Genomic DNA, 23,542 nt, shown 5'->3' on the forward strand with positions numbered 1-23,542 from the left:
ATATATACATCTTTTTATTATTATTTAAAAGTATCTGAAATTAGCTCTCTAAAAATACTAAGACTGCATTAGAGCATTTATTACATATGTAAAAGGAGTACATGGGAACACTCTGTACCTTCCCTTCAATTTTTCTGTGAACCTAAAACTGCTCTAAGAAAGTCTTAATTTTAAAAATTTACATTAAATATAAATGGTCTCAACACGAATCAAGAGATAGAAATTGCCAGACTGGATTAAAAAAAAAAAAATAAGGACCAATTATAGGCTGCCTACAAGAAAAGCACTTTAAAGATATAAATAGGTTAAAAGTTAAAAAATTGAAAAAGATATACCCTGCTAACACTAGTCAAAGAGCCTTATTATAACTATATTAACATCCAACATAAATTTCAGAGTAAAGAATATCACCAGGGATTAAGAATTTATTTCATGATGCTTAAAGGGATCAATCAGTCAAGAGGACATTACAACTCTATTCAAGTACACATCTGATAACAGAGCTTCAAGATACATGAAACTAAAACTAATATAACTTTAAGGATAAATAGACAAATCCATAATTGGAGATCTTAATATGACACTCTAGTATATAAAAGCAGAAAGTCAGTAAAAATATAGCAGACTTTCACCACACTATTAGAGAACCTGACCTTTTACAGAATGCTCCATTCATTGAAGCTAGCACACATCTTCTTTTCACAATTACAGGGAACATTTACCAAGATGAGATATATTCTAAACCACATTACCAAAAATATACAAGATCTCAAATCAACATACTATGTTCTCACAATGGAATTAAGTTACAAACTGGTAACAGAAAGATATCTGTGAAACCACTAAATATTTGGAAACTAAGTAACTTGGGGATCAAAAAAGACATCAAACAGCAAATTAGAAAGTATCTTAAACATAATTTTTTTTTTTTTTTTGGCTTTTTTCCTTTTCTAGGGCCGCTTCCCACAGCATATGGAGGTTCCCAGGCTAGGGGTCGAATTGGAGCTGTAGCTGTCAGCCTATGCCACAGCCACAGCAACACCAGCTCCAAGCCATGTCTGCGACCTACACCACAGTTCACGGCATTGTGAACAAAAAAACAAACCAAAAAAACCACCAAAGCTCATTGCTGCTGCGCCACAACGGGAACTCCTTAAACTGAATTTTAAAAAAAAGACTATGCGATGACTGCTGCTGGAAAAAATTTTTAGCTTCTAAACATTGTAAAAGAAATGAAATCAATGACATTAGCTTCCACCTTAAGCAACTAGAAAGAGAGCAAATTAAACCCAAAGTAAGCTGAACAAAGGAAAAAATCAAGATCGAAGTATAAATCAATGAAATAAAAATAAAAATAGACAATAGAGAAAAATCAATAAAACCAAAAACTGATTCTTTAACAAAATCAATAAAATTGATAAACTCCTAGTCAGACTGCTGAGGAAAAAAGTGACAAGACACAAATTACCAATGCAAAAGAGGAGACATCACCCTAGAGAATATTAACAAATTCATAACAATAAACTTGTCCATTAAAAGAAAAGAACAAATTTCTTGAAAAAAAAGAACTAAAAAAAAAAAAAAGTTCTTGTCATGGCTCAGCTGTGAACGAACCCGACTAGCATCCATGAGGACATGGGTTTGATCCCTGGCCTCAATCAGTGGGTTAAGGATCTGGCATTGCTGTGAACTGTGCTGTAGGTGGCAGACAACAGCTGGGATCTCGCGTAGCTGTGGCTCTGGTGTAAGGCCAGCTGCTACAACTCCGATTGGACTGGGAACCTCCATATGCTAAAAAGACAAAAGACAAAAAAACAAACCAAAAAAACCACCAAAGCTCATTCAGGAAGAGACAGATAACCTGAATAACTTTATGACTATTAAAGAAATTGAACTGTAGTTAAAAACTTTCACACATTAAAAAGAAAACCTCAGGGACAGATGGATTCACTGGTGAATTCTACCAAATGTTTGAAGAGGATATAATACCAATTCTACAAAAAAATTTTCTAAGAAAGCTTAAGTGGAAGGAATACTACCAAAGTCACTCTATGAAGCTAGTATTACCAATACCAAAATCAGAAAATGACATTAACAAGAAAACTACAAATATCCCTTATTGAAAATACATGTAATTATTATAAGCAAAACTTTAGCATATTGAATTCAACAATATACTAAAAGGACAATGACAAAATAAGGTTTCTCCCAGGAATGCAGCATTGGTTTCCCCTGAAAATCAAGGTAATTCACCATATGAATAAATCAAAAAAAGAAAAACTGTATGATCATCTCTGCACATAATAAAAGTATTTACAAAATCCAGCATCCATCCAAAAATTCTCACAAAATTAAAAATAGAAGGGAATTTCTCCAACCTGATAAAAGACAGCTATACATCATCATAATTAACTGAAACACTGAATACTTCTTCCCTAAAATTAGTAACAAGACAGTGATATCTGCTCTCAACCCTTTTATTCAATATCATACTAGAGGTTCTAGTCAGGGTAACACCAGACAGGAGGGAGGGAGGGAAGCAGAGAGAGTGAGCAAGTACCCAGACTGGGAAAGGAAGAAGTAAAACTGCCTTTATTCATAGACCTGTATGATCATCTGTGTAGGGAACCCAAAGAAATCTACAAACTTTCTAGTGAATTTGGCAATACGGCAGGATTCAAGATTAATATACAGAAGCAACTGTTTCTATGTAGTAGTTATAAATAATAGGACAATGAAGATAAAATATAGACTAATCAAGACAAAGATCCCATTTCAAATATTGAAATATAACTATATCCTAATTCCTATGAATACATACTGAAACAACCTGCCACACATCCAACTTACAACTTTTTAATTCAGTTGCTTATGCAAACTTGGTCTTACAACTATGGAGAGTGTTGACAGGCAAAGTCTTCATCTAGGTGAGAGCAATGTCAAGCTTTTCAACTCTTATCAAAATGTGATCTATAATCCTAGTAACAAAAACACCAGAATCTTCTCTTCCTTCATTTAGCACATCGAACATTCCAATCTTTAATTGTAGAAATTTTAAGAATCCATGACAAATTTAACTTTCCAACCAACCCTATATTTCATTCTTTTACTTAATTAGTTAGCAGTCAAAGGGAGTTTAAACTCTATCCAAAAAGCCCAGATAGGATAAGCATTTTAGGAAAAAGACCAAGGTAGTGGCTCTCAAACTCCAGTGTGGCTTCAGAATTATCTGTTGGTCTTGTATTCAAAACAGACTGCTGAGCAGAACCACCAGAATTTCTGATTCAGTAGGTCCAGGATGGAACCAGACAACACATTTCTCACAAGTTCCAATCCGATAATAAATCTGTGGGAACCACCAATGTAAAGCAGTGCTAGGAGACTGTGGTCCTTTAAAGGTAGAGAAATTTAGAGTTAGCATTTACAAAGTTCCAAAGTGATTTGACAGAGTAATTTTATGTCTGTTAAAAAAAACGGTTTTTGTATTTTCCAGATCTTCAACTTTTCTAGTAACTCATTTTTGTATTTGAGAAAAGTATTGGCAAACAATGAATTAAAAACAAACAAAACCCCACCCTGGTTTTTCACCACAGAAAATATGAAAAACACTGGCCTAAAAGAACATGCTATCCAGAGTTTCTGCTGTGGCACACTGGGTTAAGAATCCTGTGTTGCTGCAGCTGTGGGTGGGGGGGAGAACAAGCTATCCATTCACTCCTCTAGTATTCTAAACACTGCCTCTTGTAAACAAACTTACAAGTACTTAACTTTGCCTCCCAAGGAATACGTGGGCTTTAGTTAAAAATCAAAGGAGTTCCCGTGTGGCTCAGAAGTAACAAACCCAAATAGCATCCATGAGGACTCGGGTTCTATCCCTGGACTCTCTCAGTGGATTAAGGATCTGGTGTCGCCACGAGCTGTGGTGTAGGTCACCGACTTGGCTCAGATCCTGCATTGCTATGGGTGTAGTGTAGGTTGGCAGCTGCAGCTCTAATTTGTCCCCTAGCCTGGGAACCTCCATATGCTGCACCCGTGGCCCTAAAAAGCAAAAAACAAACAAAAAAACCCAATAAAACAAACACATTATTTAAGTTTTTTTTCCTATAAAACTGTATTTAAAGACATCAACTAAACAGTTAAGTGCCGTTTTGTAATAAATTCCTTTCAGAATTTAGTAACAGCGTAAAGATTCTTCTCTTCTGAAAAACAGCTATGTTAAATTTTAAATAAGTAAGAACTGAATCACCCATTGCTTCTCTTCCTATCTTAACTGCTTACGGGGATGTGAAGAAGAAATGAGGATTTGGGCATTTAATGGCCTGAGTAACTAATACCTTAAATAGAAATGAGCAATCTTATCATATAGAAATATTTTATCACAAGAATTATAACTCTAGAATACCTAACAAATCAACTTTTGGAAAACAATTATAAGTTATATATCATTAACTTGTTCCAGCTGATAAAGTAAATGTTTACTCTTTTGCTAATTGTTGGGTTTTGAACCTTGTTTTAAATTGAGAATTTTCTAATGCTGATTAAGACCATGACCTTCAACATCTACAGTAATTTAGGAAGGTTACATGAACATCAATGTACTTGCTCTTAAATATTCACACAATAATGAGAATGAGCAGCAGTAGAAAAGATCTGAAATATGCAAAAAAATGATGGATTTTAAAACATTATTTGGTACTCAATTTATCTATTAATTAACAATTTCTAATATTATTTTGCATTCCTTGAATACTAAGAGTGGAGAGAGAACTCGTACAGAAAATTTCAAGATATCTACATAAGAAAATAACCAAAAATCCGGAGTTCCTGTCATGGCTCAGTGGTTAGTGAACCCGATTAGCATCTATGAGGACACGGGTTTGATCTCCGGCCTCGCCCAGTGGGTTAGGGATCCGGCGTTGCTGTGAGCTGTGGTGTAGGTCGCAGACACAGCTTGGATCCAGCCGTTGCTGTGGCTCTGACATAGGCCAGGGGCTACAGCTCCGACTGGACCCCTGGTCTGGGAACTTCCATATGCCACAGGTGCAGCCCTAAAAGGACAAAAATAACCAAAAACCATATCACTGGTTATAAAAAAGAAAAATAAGAACATTATGGAAAAAATCCTAGCAAACGGACCCATTCAACAGAGAAATCACACAAAGAGAAAATGAGTATCTTACCTGTAAGAAATATTGTCAAAGTAGAGAGCTCTACTCTAGAAAAATGTTTGGGAAGCAATTCCTCCTGATACTACCAAATGTGAAATGGGCAACAGGCAAAAACACTTTATTGCCATAAGTAAATCACTAGGAAGCAATCATCTGAAGTGGGCAGAACACTTCACATTTATCAGTATTATCTGTCAGGACTTTTAAAAAACCTTCCTCCATTTCCCAGCCTCATTGAAGAATTTCATAGAAAAGTGTCAAAGCCCTCAAGCTTGTTACAGCAGGGAAAAAAAAAAAAAAAAAAAAAAGGTTGAGAACTACTGCTCTAAACCACAGCTTCTTAAATTTTAATGTGCATCTGAACCACCAAAGGATCTATTTAAAACACACATTTTGATTCAACAAGCTGCAGGATGAAACATGAAATTCTGTAATTTTAAGGAGCTTCCAGGTAACACCAAACCCAAAGACCAAACTTAAATCAGCAAGGTTCTAAACTATGTAGCATCTCATAAAAAGTTCCTTCATGGTATAACCACTCTGGAAAACAGTTTGATAGCTTTTTTTTTTTTTTTTTAAAGTTAAACTTTTAAAATTTACCTACCATACAATCAAGCCATTTCACCCCCCAGGTATTTACCCAAAACAAATGAAAGCAGACGGACACACACACAAATGTTTCGCAGCAGCTTTATTTGTCATACCCAAAATTCAATCAACAGATAAACAGATAAACTGTGGTATGTAAATAAAATGGTACACTCTTCAGCAATAAAAGTACTGATACAGGCTAAAATATGTACGAATTACAAAACAACTATGCTGAGTAAAAGAAGCCAGACCAAAAAAGAAAACACATTGTAGGATTTCATTTATATAAAAGTCTAGAAAATGCAAACCACTAACCTACAGTGATAGAAAAGAGATCAGTGTTTTGTCCAAAGGGGTAGGGAGTATATAAAGGGACATGAGGAAACAACTATTGGAAGTGATGAATATGTTCATTATCTTGACGGCAGTAATGGTTTCACGGTGATGTATACAGATGTCAACACCAAGTTGTACACTTTAAGTATGTGCAGTTTATGTGGGTAATTATACTTCAATAAATCTATTTTATAAAGCTGTCTGCCAATACAAAATTCTGGCTAAAATAATGTCACTATATATAGCACAAATAAGTTCCAGTACTTTGAAAATTACGTTATACTGTGATATTGTGATTTGTAACAAGAAATATATATCTGGGAGTTCCTGCTGTGGCACAATGGGATCAGAGGCATCTTGGGAGTTTTAGGACTTGGGTTCAATCCCTGGGGTGGCTAAAAATTAAAAAAAAAGGAAGAGAGAAAGGAAGAAAATGTATACCTGGTCTTTGTCTTCATTCCTGGCACGGAGCTCCCCAAACCCTTGGAATTATGGAAGTGATAAGTCATAAAGGTGTCTAGATATTCCTAATGAACCCCTTTCAACTACACCTGAGTTTGTTAATGATACGACTTTTGGAAAGCACCTAAGGATAGGTGCTTGCTGCCAGAAGGGCCAATCACATGATTAGAGGATTGGAACTTTCAATCCCACTCCTCTGACATCTGGGAAGGGGAAAGGGGCTGCAGAATGTAGATCAATTACCAATGGCCAATGATTAATCAATCATGTCTATGTAATGAAGCCTCCATTAAAAAAAAAAAGAAAAGAAAAGAAAAAAGACTGGGTTCAGAGATGTTCCAGGCTGCTGAACACAACGGAAGTGCTGGGAGAGAGCAGCACTCTCAAAGAAAACATGGATACTTCATAATCGTTTCCCCATACCTTGCCATATGCATCTCCTATCTAGCTGTTCTTCAGTTATATACTTTTGTAATAAACCACTAATCTAGCAAGTAAAATGTTTCTCTGAGTTCTGTAAGCCATTTTAGTAAACTAATAGAACCCAAGGAAGGGGTCATTGGAGCTTCCAACCTATAAATCAGTCTGTCAGAAGCACAGGTGACAACCTGGACTTGTGATTCCCATCTGAAGGCAAGGATGGGAGGGGAGGTGGGCCAAGTCTTGTAGAATGAGCCCTTAACCAGTAAGATCTGATGCTATCTCAGGTAGACAGTGTCAGAATTGAGCTGAATTGTAGGATACTCCACTAGAGTCAGACAACTGCTTGGTATTGAGAAAAAAACCCACACTTCCCAATAAATGTCAAATCAGCTATCTACAACAGTTTGCCTATACTAGGAATAAGAGCCTCCTCCTTTAGGACGTAGAAGATGGTAGATGACTCAGAGGGCCTTTTAGGATCTTTCTAGTTCCAAGTAACCACTAAAAAATGTACTGTACAGTAGATAAGAAAATCAGTGGTGATGAAGTGATAGCACACAGTGATGTAATTCTGTAGTGCTTCAGCGTGCTATGGAATGAGCACCTTACTGTGCTGCATTAATGTCCTAACAGTAAATAAAGTAAAATGCTTCTCTAAGAACATAAAGAGAACAAGTTAGGCAACTCTTAATTACGCCAGCTTCTAAACACAATTCCACTGCAATACAGGCAAACATATATCTAAATTCCACTTCAGTGCTTAAAAAAAGGTCTTCCTTATATTCAATACATTTGTATTCTTCAGTGACATGTTTCTATTAAAGACTCTAAGAATAGATGAATAAAATCTGCATTTCACAAAAGCATAAACTCAGTGTAAAGCTTTTTAAATAACTCCTTAGACTTCTCAGAATATTTAGAACTTTGTAATTCATATAAAATAAGGAGTAACAGTGAAAAAAAAAGCTGTATTATCTACTAAAAAGATACTCTCAATCTCTTCTAGGTCATACAGTCCATTAATAATCTGATAGTTATAAAGTAGGAGATACATATATAAAACTGTGGTTAAAAAAAATTCAGTAAGTTCACAGACACCAATAAGCCTATCTCACTCAGTACCAGAGACATCAGCTAAAAAAGCCTGATATAAAATTGAGACTTAACTGAAATCTCTACATATAAGGCATCAAAATCATTTTTACTGTCACAAATCTGCTGAAAATATACAACTGGAAATCACATTTCCAGTGTGCCAGCCTCATAACTAGCTTTGTCTCTAGTTCCCTGCCACTGCCACCACCACCACCTACGCTTGGCAATCCATCTGACAACATTGATCCTTTACAAATACAAACCTGATGATGTATCTCCAAAACTTTAGCTCCCTATCAGCAAGCTTAAATCCTATGTTCTCTAAATGAAAGAGAGAGAGGGTGTGTATAGGGAGAGTTTAATATCTCTTACTACTTATCATGGCATAAGTAGTTAATAATATGTAATCCCCGTTGCTGAATTACAGCAGTGTTTTTCAAACTGTGGGTTGAACCATTAGTGAATCATGAAATCAATACAATAGCTCATTTAATAAAACAGAAATGTAAAGAGAAAAAAAAATACATGTATAGCCAATCCTCATTACTCACATATTCCACATCTGCAAATTCACCTTCTAGTTAAAATCTGTGATCCCCAAATCAATACTTCAAGTACTTTCACACTTATTCACAGAATGTACAGAGGGGAAAAGAATTTGAATCCCTCCACTCATATGTAGGTTCTCAGCTGAGGTCAAATGAGGCAATGGTCTGTTGTTTCAACTCTTATACTGTAAACAGGTGTCCTTTTAATTTCTATTTAGTGCCGCACTTTTTGCATTTTTGTGGTTTGGAGGGATGATATCAACGTTTACAACCCCCCTCCAAGTGTAGTGAGGTGCTGTCCAATGTTTCCTAAGCCCAAGAAGGTTGTGATGTGCCTTGTAGAGAAAATATGTGTTAGTCAAGCTTCATTCAGGCATGAGCTATAGTGCTGCTGACTATGAGTTCAAGGTCAACGAATCAATAACACATGAAAGTATCTTAAGCAGAAACATATATAATACAAGGTTATGCGCTGACTGTTAGATGACATACTGTGACCAGAGGCTCCACGGAACCTAATGCTGTGTTTCCTCTGGGAGGCAATGGTTTAGTATTCCCTACTTCATTGTTCACGGTAACCTTATAGAACAGAACTACTGCAAAAAAAAATGAAAACTGTATATTACTGAGTATGCGTGTGTCAAGCTGCACTTTATTCTGTGTACACACACAATGAGTTACCACCCAAAAAGTTTAGAAGTCAATATATGAAAGCACAGAGAAGAGACCCTGAAAGGAGTGGTAAAATGGCAAGACAGCAAGGCAAGGATCGTGGGCATATATATAAATCCTTTTCCTCTACCTAGAACAGAATCAACCATAAACTGTGATCTGACTGGTAAATCTAGAGTAAAGCCTACACCTGTACTTTATAAAAAAGCTTCCCAGATATTCTGATGTACAACTGAGAACCATTACTCTCTCTCCTAAATTGGTGATTTTCAAAGTGGGGTCACTGAACAAAGAGCATCAGGATCACCTAGGAATTGCTAATAATGCAAATTCTCCGGGCTCCATTCGGCACCCACTGAATCCTACACTCTTGGAATGGAGCCCAGCTGATCAATGTTCTACGTAAATTCTGATAAATGCCGATGTTTGAGAATCACTGACCTAAAAAATCATTCATATTTCTTTTAGAGGTACTTTGAAAGCCCTGATGAATGCTTGCTAAGATGGCTGAGCTATTTCAAATAAAGGTGAAGGGTAACTGCTACTGACCAAAGTATCTATAATGTATAGGCAATCTTCTTCCAAGTACAGTACTTTCTTTATGGAAAGTGGCAACCAAAATAAAATTTGCACATTGCCTGTGTAATAATCAAGCAGCAATGTTTCTTTAGGCCATCCTCCATATCACAAACTTTCTTTTCCTCAAAACTCTTTAAACAGGAACTATTCTTAAACACAAGTTGGCCTGTCCTAAGAAGTGAACAGAGATGACACCACAAAAATTCTTTCAACTCTCTAACTCTCCTGGGCATCACACATTTCCTAATATGAAAAGTAATGACATGCATCTTTAAAAACTCATGGCATTCTGGCACATGGAAGTAATTTTAAAGCTAATTTATAAAAATTATTTAAACAGTATATTATACTCAATTAGCTATTACATAAATTCATATACACTCTGATTCAAATCACGTCCCTTGTGACACAAATTCCCATAATTTCATTTTTATCTTCCATATAACATATTAAACCTCATGTGGAGTTATCTGTGTACAACTCTTTTCTATAAGCTTTAGATGGGTAGCACGTTATTGCTTTCTGTGATTCAAGCATCTAGCTAGCACTCATTGTTCATTCTGTCAGCAAATACTCAGTGAGCAACTATCATATGTCATTCACTGTATCAAATGATTGATACAAAGGTAAAAGAGACATAGTCCTTGTGTTCATGGAGCTATTTATTGAATGAATAACATCACAAACTACAATGAAAGTCTGGGAGGGTGCAATCACTATGAAAGTTCCACCTCACCAATGTGATACCTGAAGACAGCTTTCTTCAAAAGGGTACCCTATTGTTGCTCTTCTGACCCAAGATAGTCTTTAAAACCATAAATAATTGTTAGAGGAAATACACATTGACAAGTCACTTAATCAACAGTTAATCTGACTTTCACATAGTTTTCATGTAAGAAAGTAAAAATCCTGCAAGGCTTACTAACAACCAAATTCCTACATGGGAATAACAAGTTAAAGTTTGATATCCAAACTCCAAACAATCCAACAGAAAGCTGTAATTTGCAAATTCTCAATTCCTCAAAAATTTTAAAGGGAAGAAATTTAAAATCAAAATTACCTGACTTTATGACACTAGATTAAGAAATTTAACTCAGAGGTCACATTTACTTAAAAATGAATAAAAGAGAAAAATGTGTCTACTTTACCAAGCGAAAAGTATTTAGAATTTTTTAACACAAACACACACAGACACAATTCTACCAATAGCTGCCTCTATAGAGTACCTGGGGTCATGCGGAAGAAAGGACACTCACTTTATATGTATATTATTTTCCATTAGGTTTTTTTTTTTTTTTTTAACCTTTAAATCATGAGGGCATACTATTTTTCAATTTAAGAAAGCTAGAAATGTCTTAAATATGAAAAAATTATTCTGTTAATAGCAGCATCTCCTTTATAATGATGGGTATTAAAATCTGTAGCCTGACTATATACCTGGGACAAGGATGACAGAGGAATGGAACTGCCATTTACACCATGGAAATTCTTGAGGGGTTCTGAACCTCAGGTCATAGACCCTCAAAACATCCAAAGAAAAAATTGAGGGGTTTGTAATTCTCTTGTGGTACAGAGGGTTAAGGATCCTGCACTGTTACTGGAGCTGCTTGGGTCACTGCTGTGGCACGGGTTTGATCCCTGGCCCACTTCCACGTGCCACAGGAGCAGCAAGGGAGGGAAAAAAAATTGAGGGGGGGAATCCACGAATTTGGGGGGGAGATCATTTTTCTAATTTCCCTAACTTCTAATAAATTTAACATTTCTTTCAATTACTAACATAAGCAACAGGCCACAGGGGTACTTCTGATACTTGTGACCTAGCAATACAACAGCAATCTTTTCACTGTCATCTTACAGTGGCTGCACTTGTCAAAACATTTATACTTAACACTACTTCAAACTTAATCAGACCCAACTCTAGATCCTACTATTGTGTTAAGCATAAAATTAAAAATTGTTTTAATACTTTGATGCTATGCATTTAAAACATCATTCTGAGGTATTTCACCAGGCTGCCAAAGAAGTCCAAGTCACAAAAAATTTAAGCCTTGGACAATGGTTCTCATATCAACTGCAATAGTCCCAATTAGGAAAATTTGAGAAAGGGAACATTTGGGGGTTAACCCAACTGGAATGCTACCAAAAACTAGTGGGCAGGAGACTGATATATAATAAACATCCTGGTATGCTTGTGATAGTCCATACAACCAGCTATGAACTGAATGTCAAAAATGTCCCAGTTTAGACACATCTCTCAAGAATCAAGTAAATGGCAAGATTACCCTCTTTAGTACCATGCTTTCCAAAGTTTCTAAACTTAGGTGTTCATCCCAGGGTTCACTGTGTATTAGAATGTCTCTTTTCATTTACCTCTTTAGTGTATATCACCCACTGAAGAGATCTTCATCACTAAAATCTATTTTCCTCCATGACTAACCCATTTGTCTCCTTAAAAATCACATTTAGGAGTTCCTTGGTGGCTCAGCAGGTTAAGGACCCCGCATTGTCACTGTAGCAGTTCAGGTTGCTGCAGTGATGTGGGTTCGATCCCTGGCCCCAGAATTTCTCATGCGATGGGCATGGCCAAAAAAAAAAAAAAAAAAAAATCACTTCTAAAAACAAATACAATATTTAACTATAAATTATTCAGGATTCAATTATTATTCTGATGATTAGTTGAAAATTAGTAACCCAGAGAACTCAATCTTCAAAGTCTTAATTTTTTAAATCAATTTGTTAACTGCTCTCCCAGGAAGCAAAGATGTAAAGAGCAAAATGTACATACTGATTTGCTAATGTTTGAAAGCTATAAAAATATATTTAATCGGCAGGAGAAAAAATGTGAAATTACACCTTGTAGTAATGTATGGAGATACTCTGTATATTTTACCCTTCTATATTCCTTCACATTTATTACCCTGTATAACTGAAAATTATTATTAATAATTTAAAAGTAGCAGTTTCCTGTATAAGGCACTAACTTAAGTCTTTACAAAAAAGTTAATCTTTGAAATTACCCTTTCAGATATTTCTCATTAAACATACAAAGAAATGTGGCTTAAAAAGATAAAGCAATTTACCTGGCCCAGAAGAAAAATGACAGACCAAAATTGAAGCCTATGTCGCAATTTCAAAGTTCCAACAACTTACTTCATCAAATTAGCTATACAATTGAGGGCTGTCTTGGCAAATCCACAACCAACAACTTCATGACCTTTTGCCATGATCACCAACAAAAAAAGGAGGTAAGAAAGGTAGAAGCAAAGACATGGTGTGAGTTAGCAAGCTAACACACAGGCTGACTCTTGCACTCTACATTCCTCTGATTACACAGTAAAACCAGCTGACAAGAAAAAAGAAATCTAAAATAAGATATAAGGAAATGGTGCTAGGAAGAATCTGGAAACGACTGCCATCTTCCTCCAGTATTAACCCCACAAAGAACAGTCCTGCGTAGTGAAGTAGACAGATCTTAAGTTTTATTCCACTTAGGTGTAGACAAGTCAAAAAATAATCAAGAATTAGTTTTAAGATAAAAACCAAATAATTAAAAAGGACCATTTGCTATCTACATCAGTCTATCTCATGGCTTATTCCTACCTAGCATCCCATTACTGTTTCTCTACTTCAACTCTACTTAAACTGAAATAAAATGCCCAGGTGTGTATTCAGTAATGCAATCAAACTCAATCCCAGTGGCCAGGATCACAGTCAATGTCTCTATGACAAACTTTCATCACTTAAGTGCCTGTGTAGGTATCCAGCCTGTGCTGAATAAAACAAAGGCATGATAATATTTTTTAAGGTCTACTACAGAAAATAAATGTCTATTCTCTCAAATGTACTCTAATCCTCTCATATATATCCATATTCATATACACACTCAACTGAAAAACATGAGATATTAGAAAATCAAGTGTTAAGAGTTCAAAGTACACCAAAAATCAGAACATCTGTAGCAACGAGTAAGAGTAGTAAAGACAGTGAAAGAAAATATGAAAACAAGGGAACAGATCATACCCAAAACATAGAGTGGATTGCTCTCTTGGTCTCTAGGAAAAAAATAGTATCAGATAAATGTAACTGATCCGCATAAATAACTCTAAAACAAACTGACAGCATTCCAATAGTGTTAAAGAGTTAGATCTTACCTATTAATATCTTACTAATATTTAGTCTCTCATTTGTTAGTTCTTCTCATCTGATTTACATTCTGGACAGTAAGCCCAGGAGGTAGACAATCCACAGATGCAAGTAATTTTTAGAGCGAAAGGTACCTTAAAGATCACTCAGTCCAATTCTATTTTACAAATGAGGAAACTAAGGCCCAGAAGGTTCAATAATTTCCTTGAGGTCACACAAAACTTCATCCCTTACTACTCTGAAAATTAATAAATGTGAAAAACTTGTTTTCTTTAAAAAGATTTTGGAGGTTCCTTTTATAGTCCTTAATTCAGGTTTCATTAAAAATGTAATACAAACCATTCTCATCTCATTAAAAATACCTTACAAATTTGAAGTTAGCAAAAACACACTAAGTATATATATTCTTGGGTCAAACCACGGATTAAAAAAATCTAAGTTCATAACTTCTGATCATGATGCTGTATATCCACCTTTCAGGGCAATTCCCTAGCTAAGCCCCATTCTCAGGAGGGCAGCCCTTAACAACACTTGTATACAAACTTCCCCTGTTCCTTGACTTAGAGGTAGACAGGTAGGTGATGCAAGCCAAATCAATAACATCCCCAATCTCAGGGATCTGGAGTTTTAAACTAAGGAAGTACAGGGAGTTCCCTTTATGGCTCAGCAGTTAATGACCCCGACTAGGATCCATGAAGATGCAGGTTCGATCCCTGGCCTCGCTCAGTGGGTTAAGGATCTGGCATTGCTGTGAGCTGTGGTGTAGGTCGAAGACACAGCTCAGATGCCACATTGTTGTGGCTGTGGTGTAGGCCAGCAGCTGTAGCTTTGATTCGACCCCTAGCCTGGCAATTTCCATATGCCTCGGGTGTGGCCCTAAAAAGCAAAACAAAAAACAAGCAAAAAAAATAAAAGAAGTATAACAGTGATGACAGTAACGGCTAATATTTATTGAATGCTTACTGCATGCCAGGAACTATTTCCAGCATACTATAATTCATCTTCCCAACAACCTCCATGAGATTTTATAGATAAAATTAACTTGTTGATGGACTCAAACTCAGAGTCTGGCTCCAGAATACATGCACTTAACCACTACCCTACACTACTTCTCAAAGTTTGGGAATTATTAGAATTGAGCGATATTAATGTTACTTGCTGCTGAAGGGCCCACAGCTGCCCTTGTCCTCAGCTAGCCAAGCCTTGACTGTTCAACCCTTCTGTAGTGTCTGTGAGACAACCCCCAGGAACCTTAGATCAAATTTGGTTTCTGTTTTTTGGAGGTTTTGTTTTTAATTTTATGGCCATGCCTGCGGAATATGGAAGTTTCCAGGTCAGGGACTGAGTATGAGCCACAGCTGCAACCTACGCCAAAGCTGTGGCAACACCAAATCCTTTAACCCATAGTACCAGGCCAAGGATCAAACCACACCTCAGCAGCGACCTGAGCCACTACAACTGGATTCTAAACCTACTGCACCATGGTTTCCGTTACTTGAAAACAACCAAATGGTCCCAGCTGTCAAACGTGTTTTTAGGCCTCATTTTTAAAGAACTGATAGAGAAGAAACCTAAACTTATACCACAGATAAAGCATTCCTTGCAAAAAAATTTTTTTAAAGAGGAATGTGTTTATAAAAGGCTTTCACCACAAAGTTTCTTTTATAATACCATTTCCTGAGACAAAAACTTTGAATGACTCCTCCATGCCCAGAGGCTAATAAAAGATGGAACTGGAAGAGATGTAATGAACCTTAGATAACATCTAGCTCTCAACCCACTCATTTTACAGCTGAAACAGTGCAACAGTGAAGATTCAGAGCCCTGGAGTCAATTACCCATAGGGTGTGAGTTCAAATACGGGCTCTCCCATATTGTGGTACACATAGGATGTGACTTTGGGTAAGTTGCTTTATTCCTAAAGCTTCAGTTTCTTCTTCTAGAAAGGAGATAATAGCACCTATACATCCTACCGTTATAATGAGCTTTAAATCATCTACCGCGTTTAATAAAGTATCTGCCACAGGCTCAACGCAATCACTAACAAACACTCAGTAATGGTAGTTGTGATGGTAGTGATGATTAACCTGAGGCTCAGGAACGGCAGCAAACTTGCTCAGATAATATGGCCATTTATCCACAGAACCAAAACTAGAAACAGACTTCATATTCGCACCTCAGTATTTTTTTCTACACTTTCCTACAAACTCCTGGACCTAACATTTGAGACTATCTAAAATCTAGTATAGCTCTACCCTTTAAAAAATCTAATCTGCATCTCAACTTGTATTCATTCATACACCAAATATTAACTTAGTGCTGTCTATGTTCTAAACAGTTTAGAATGCTGAAGATATAGCCGGGAACCAAGGAAGGGGAAGAAATGTAAAAGCCATCTCCTTATTCAAACAAAGGAGAAAGAGCTAGGAAAGAGTATGCTCAGAAATAATATGCGGAGTTCCCGTCGTGGAGCAGTGGTTAACGAATCCGACTAGGAACCTTGAGGTTGCGGGTTCGGTCCCTGCCCTTGCTCAGTGGGTTAATGATCCGGCGTTGCCGTGAGCTGTGGTGTAGGTTGCAGACTCGGCTCGGATCCCGCGTTGCTGTGGCTCTGGCGTAGGCCAGTGGCTGCGGCTCCGATTCGACCCCTAGCCTGGGAACCTCCATATGCCACGGGAGCGGCCCAAAGAAATAGCAAAAAGACAAAAAAAAAAAAAAAAAAAAAAAAAAAGAAATAATATGCTACCTCCTGAGGTTTCTATCAGCAGGGGGAAAGAGTATAAGAAAGGATAGATGAAAAAAACATAATATGGAAGAACTTTTCTTTAATCTACTTAACATTCATAGGACTTCCTTTAAATATGCTTGTACTCAAGAATTTGCTTCAACATACACTATACGACCAAACCTGAAGGCCCAAATTGTTAAATTTCTCTCCAAGAGGCCTTCTCTATACATTCCAGCAACAATAACTTTTATCCCTATTAACTATATTGATGTTGAACTTTTTCTAATGTTCTTTTAAATGTCTGTCAGAATGATTTAACCTGATAGTTTCTGCTAATTTTCAAGGTATGTTTTTGACCCCAACGACTCATTTAAGTTCTCTGAAGTCAAGATATGTATCATATGCTTCTTTTAGTCCTAAAAACACTTCCCCACCCAGTTTCACACAAACTTTTGATATTCAGAACCCTTTAAATAATCTTACAATATCTTACTTTGATAACACCTGGCACTTAATGATACCTGGCCAGTATCTGCTTCTGTTAAAAGGATAAATATGTAATGTTTGGGGCAAGTTCCCGTCGTGGCTCAGTGGTTACAAACCCAACTAGTATCCATGAGGACGAAGGTTCCCAATCCTGGCCTCACTCAGTGGATTCAGGATCTGGTGTTGCAGTGAGCCGTGGTGTAGGTTGCAGATGTGCCTTGGTACTGGTGTTGTTGTGGCTGTGGTGTAGGCCAGCAGCTGCAGCCCCAATTCAATCCCTGGCCTGGGAATTTCCACATGCTGCAGCCGACCCTCAAAAAAAAAAAAAAAAAAAAAAAAAAGGCGTAATGTTTTTACATTACCAATCTACAAAATTGTATTCTACATCCTTCTAGAACCCCCATTATAAAACATAAAATATATTAGTTCTAAAAATAACTTTGAAATGGTAGAAAAACTGAATATATTCTGATTTTATTATGTAAAATATCACTTAAACTATTAAATAAAAAATTAAGCAACACAAGGAAAGAAATGTCAATTCAAATCAGCAATGGTCTTTTTCTTTAAAAATAAGCAGAATCACGTCATGCAGATTTTGTGTGAAGAGGTACCTTACACAAATCTATGTACACCCATAACAGGGATAATTAACACAAGATAAAGGCCAATACTGCAGCCATACTACGTGTAAAAAAAAAAAAAAAAAAATCTATATTTAACAAAGCCTCTGATTCAACAGGGGAAAAAAATTTAGTACCAAAGTAAGAAACCAAGAAAAATTCCTTGAAGAATAATTTACCAAATTCTGCTAATGAATTACACACGCACACACACACACAGAGCTAATGTTTCACAAAAACATAGCTCCTGGTGTAGAAGTAGAAGGTCATCCAAAACTCCACAAACACGTATCAAGCATATTTTAAATGCTATCATACATAGTACTGGGCACATGGAATATACTAATGAACAAAACACACAAAGATCCCTGCCCTTACATTCTATTAGGAGAAAATATGAATAATAAATTAGGGCAGTTTGCCACAAATTTCTTATATACTTAAGATACCATAAACACTCAGACAAACATAATGGTGCCAATATAGGAAGAAGCAAAGTTAAAAAACTTCTAAGGAAAAAAAAAAAAAAAAACGACAAAAAAATCTGAAAGGCTGAAAGCTAAAGTCAGACACAGTTAAGTGATGAAAAGCTACACTTCTAAATAATTAAATGTTCCAATCAAATCAATATCATTTTTTAAAATTTCCAAAATTATAAAAAGTAAAAATTATTTACAGAAACTATAATGAACTTGGTTAACAGCTCAGAAGATAAAATTTGGGATTCTGTAGGAAGTCAATATGAAGCACAGTGGTTATGAGTGTGGGCTTTTGTGACATTAAAGGGCAAGAGTTTGAATTCTAACCCTTCCAGTTACCAGCAATGAGACCCCTAGGGCTGTTACAAGGATTAAATGAAAATCAAAAACTAGAAATAACTATTCGACAACAGATGGCTAGATGAATATATTGCAGTTTATCAATTCTTTGCAATACTATTCAATATTCAGTACAGCGGACTAACATACCCAACAGAAATGAATCTTTAGTGCATCACGCTGAGCAAAAAAGCCAGACACAAAAAAAGTATGTATGATTTCATTTATATGAAATTCTAAAAAAGGCAAAACTAATCTGTAGTGAAAACAGCTTAGAACTATTGGAGGGACAGACTGGCAAAAGAGCAAAAGGGAACTTTAAAGACATTTGAATTGTTCCTACGTCTCGATTGTAATGATGTTTCCATGGACTTACACATTTGTCAAAACTCATCAACCTTAGCTTTAAATAGCTATGTTTTATTAAATTATACCCCCAAAAAGTTTATTTTAAAGATAATTAAATAATATATGTACAGTTTCAGCACAGTACATATGGTTCAAGAGGTATTAAGAAAATGGTAGATACTATTAAAATCATCAAACACCACCACACAACACTCCTGGGGAGGTGGCAGTATCACCAGTCACCTAACCTTTTGGTTGTTTAGATTCTAAGCAAATCTAAATTTACAGTATCTGATCTAGACCAAGGGCCAGGAGGAATACCACAGAAACCAAATTAGGCAAAGACAATGAAAATAAGGAATGCGAAGAAAAGTATGCCTGTACGTCCAAAAGAGATGAACTGAGAGAATGATACAAACAGCAATGACAGAGTGCTCCAGTGCCAAGAACACCTAGATTACCTCACCTAGACATTATCAAAACATAACACAAAACTGAGTTAATGACTACATTAACAAGGTCTAATGATAGTCCAACAGATACACAAAGACAGTCCTTAATTTTATGGAGGTGAAGGTGGGGGGGGGGGAATCTATGAAGCCATTAAAGTCAAAGGATTCCGCCACCCAAATAAGAAGTCATACTGTGGACAATTCAGAAATGCAAAGCCATAGGCCAGAAGCTACAGCACCAATTCGAGCCCTAGCCTGGGAACCTCCATATGCCGCAGGTGTGGCCCTAAAAAGCCAAAAAAAGAAATGCTAAGCAAAAATTACAAATCCATAAATTGTTGTTTTTTTAAACAAGTTATGTGATTAAAAAGAATATACTTTTTAAAGGGAATTAGAATATTTTGATAACAGAAGTCAAAGTGAAACACAAGTGAAACATTAATTAAATTTATATTTTACTGCTGCTCAGAACTGTTTTATCAAGACAGAATATATATACATTTATATAGCGAACAAATAATTATGTTTAATAACATAAGTCCTATAAATAAAACCAGAACAACTAAATCAGCTGTTACTCAGGAAAGCACAAGTCTTTTGATCTTCACGTTAATTTAAAAAAGAAAAAAGAACTGGACAAGGTGGCCAAGTGGTTAAGGCAATGGACTGCTAAAAAAGAAAAGGAAAAAACGCCCCATCTGGACATTCCGGAGGCAAAAGACTCTAGACTATAAATACTGCCAGGGTTTGTTTAGTTTTAGATTGACTTTTAAGAACCTTCACTTGCAACATTAAAGACATGGAAAGGACAGGACAAAAAGTCAGAAAGCCTGAGTTTTAACTCTAGTTCTATCAGAATTTGGATTTCTTCCTAAAATTGGGCAGGTGAAGCAGGCTCCTGAAAATAATGCAAATCAGCACTCATGCTCTAGACTGAAAAGGTTAATAATACAGAATTATAAAGGGGAAGCATTTATTTTTATTGCATCATTTAAAAAGTAACTAAACCACAAGTTTTCTTACTAAATTAAGATAAAATGCCAAGACATACCTAAGGGCCTAAAACAATACATAAGTACATAGCTGATCACTGTCTGCAGAAAGTAATATGCATTCACAGGAGTTCCCATCATCGCTCAGTGGTTAATGAATACGACTAGGAACCATGAGGTTGCCGGTTCAATCCATGGCCTCGCTCAGTGGGTTGAGGATCCCACATTGGCGGGAGCTTGGTGTAGGTCACAGACGCATCTCAGATCCCCTGTTGCTGTGGCTCTGGCATAGGCCGGCAGCTACAGCTCCAATTAGACCCCTAGCCTGGGAACCTCCATATGCGGCAGGAGAGGCCCTAGAAAAAGGCAAAAAAAAAAAAAAAAAAAAAAAAAAAAAAAGTAATATATATTTCAGGGGCTAACTATTCATTCTAGAATAAGGTTTTTAATTCAAGTTCTTCCCAAACCCAAGTAATAGGATCCAAGTAACTACATACAATATTGATACTTCGAGACTCATTTGCCACTTTTTCTTTCAGGGACATATTAACAGAAATACAACTTCGTGGAATCCAAAGCTGTGTTTTTTAAAGTTCAATTAACTTAATTCTCGAACGTGCTATAACTTCCTTATTTTAATTATCTTTTTCATGGAAAACTGACCTAAGCTAGAAATAAATTTTATTTAAAAACAAAAAGAATTTCCACATATGATTTAGCTCTAAAATCTTCAGCATAAATGTTGGGTTTTCATTTTGTTTATTTTTTAAGTTGAATATTCATTTGACACTGAGAACATATTCCTTTTCTACGGAAAGTGCAAGGCTTTCAAGTAATCAAACATTAACGAAGAATGTGGTTAAATCACAGCAGAAGTAGTAATAACAGGGTAATATAATGAGGTCACAACTGGAGCAACCAATCAAAGGCATTAAAGCATTTCCTGCAATATTAATAGTCATAAGAGAAAACCAATCACAGAAACCTTGGGCCTTCTTTTGACAGTCACAGAAGCAAGAGAACCAATCCACGCACACCCGAGGTTGACAATAAGGCGGGACCACAGGTTCATTGAAGAAATTCTTGAGGGTGCAGTTACTATGAACTTCGCACACAAGTAGCACCACTCGAGTCATAAACACTGTCAAGCCAGAGGAAATTCAACCATATCCAAAATTTAACGCATCAGGGAGAAAAAACATTTTTGCCCCAAATTGCTGCTATTAATAAAAATGCAGCTGTCAATATGGATGCAATAGGTCCTCAACTTCTAAAACACCCCCCCATGGCAATTTTTCAGGGACGCGGGGCGAGGACTGTGGAGCATCGGCAGCTAGTTGCCTAACATCGCCAGTCCCTTTCTAAAGCCTCACACTAAGCAGGCACCGTCCGGGCTAGGCAGGCAGAACCGACTCGCTCTGGGCCCGGAGCTAGCCGGTCAGCGGCTTCTAACGTTACATCCTCCTAGTGGTCGTGGCCCTCAGCCTCCCCGGCCGCAGTGCTGCACCACCTCAATCCTGCTGCACCAACGCGGGCCGGGGTGCGAGAATTACCTTGCTAAGAGGAAGACGATGTTTTGAAAGCGTTTTACTTTCCACAAGTCATTTCAAAAAGAACCCAATGCAAGGCTGAATCCAAAAGTGGGGGAAAAACGTTGCCTAGCCAAAGCATCCCCTGCGGATTAAATAATCCCACTCCAGGGGGACAAAAAAGGTAAACAGAGGCCGTACGTCAAGTGCGGCCAGAACATCCCCTGCGCCATTCCGGGCCGCCGCTTACGGCAAGGCCCCCTTACGGCAGCGTAAGCGGCGCTGCGAGCTAATCACAACACTGGGACGCAACAACATGGCGGCCGCGGGCGGGCGCTGCGCCGGCCGAGAGGGTTTACGCTACTCCGCCGGCGTAAGGTCCCAAGCGTTGGAGCGGCAGCGGCGCCCTCCAGCGAGCGTAAAGCGCTCTGTGAATGGCGAGGCCCGACTGACAAAGGGGAGGGGGGAGGAGGGAAGGGGGGGTAATAAACACTCGAGTCCCTACCGATTCCTCCTCCTTCTCCATCCCGGTGGGCATCTGGGGCACGGCCCGGTTGATGGAGACGCAGTCGTTGAGATCAGGCATGTCCTTGCCGCGGTAGATAGGCAGCGGTTTGGCGGCGTCCAGCGCCCGCGCTCGGAAGGAGAGTTTACTCATTGTCTCCCCGCCTTACAGGAACAGCCCGGGCGGCGGCGGCGGGGCGGGCGGGGAGGGGGGGAGGACTCCCGCCGCCTCCTCCACCACCTTCCTCAGTGCAGCGCGGCCGGCCCGCTCCTCCTCCTCCTCCTCACTGCCCCCGGCCACAGCATGGGCGCCCACCCCGCCCGAAAACAGCCCCCCGCCGCCCGCGGCCGCTTCCACACACTAGATCCGCCGCTCGCCCGCCCGATCCGCTCCCTGCGCCATGGCCAACATGGCGGACATTACCACAGCGGCGGCGAGCGATCCCGGCAGCCCGCGCGAGAGCGCGCCCCCGCCGCGGGAACGCGCCTCGCCCTCTCCCTCCCTCCCTCCTTCCCCTCCCTCGCCTGCCCACCCACTCTCTCCGCGGCGCTGCCGGCCCGCGGGAGCGTGCTCAGCCTCGGGCCGCTCCGGGTAGGGGGGCGGCGGCGGCCCTCTGCTCCGCTGCCGGCGCTCTAGCCGTGTGGCAGGTGTCAGGTGCGCAAGTTAACCCGCGCCCCCGAGCGTGCGCCTCTGCCTCCGCGGCCCCGACACCCAGCTAGTTGGGTGCCCCGGAGGACGGCGCCGGGCAAAACACAGCCGCGCTGAGCAGCCCGTGTGTGCAGAAGTCTGTGAGCGGGAAAGGGAAGATGTCAACCGAGCCACAGCTGCCCCACTGAGCCTGTACTTACACAGCACTTACCTCCACAGCGCCAGCTAATTCGCATCCTCCAAATCGCGCATCCCTGGGAGGTGCGAAAGGTCCATTCCTTCCGTCCGCTCCGAGGGGCGCAGACCTGTCGGGTCTCGTCTGCCCCGAGAACGCCTCCGCAATCCCGGCCCTCTTCCCGCATCTTTTTTTTTTTTTTTTTTTTTTTTTTGGTACCT

At 38.5% G+C, this 23,542-nt stretch overlaps 1 protein-coding gene across 3 annotated transcripts in view; it reads right to left on the reverse strand.

The window, feature by feature from the left end:
* EPC2 (enhancer of polycomb homolog 2) overlaps nucleotides 1–22,919 on the reverse strand; it is a 110,000-nt gene extending 87,081 nt beyond the window's left edge. For all 3 annotated transcript variants that reach the window (XR_014829045.1, XM_021076083.2, XM_021076082.2), the window contains exon 1: nucleotides 22,499–22,919. Coding sequence is in view for 2 of the 3 variants with exons in the window: in XM_021076083.2 (XP_020931742.2) it covers nucleotides 22,499–22,651 (153 nt within the window). In the remaining variant the exon portion in view is untranslated. The remainder of the gene's footprint in view (nucleotides 1–22,498) is intronic.
* Between the last annotated feature and the right edge of the window lie 623 nt (nucleotides 22,920–23,542).

Source organism: Sus scrofa, chromosome 15 (assembly GCF_054392235.1).
Source record: "Sus scrofa isolate SSC_HxYL_T2T_F1_AM1 chromosome 15, Sscrofa_HxYL_maternal_Yorkshire_Landrace_v2.0, whole genome shotgun sequence".
In the NCBI taxonomy this organism is placed as follows: Eukaryota; Metazoa; Chordata; class Mammalia; order Artiodactyla; family Suidae; genus Sus; species Sus scrofa.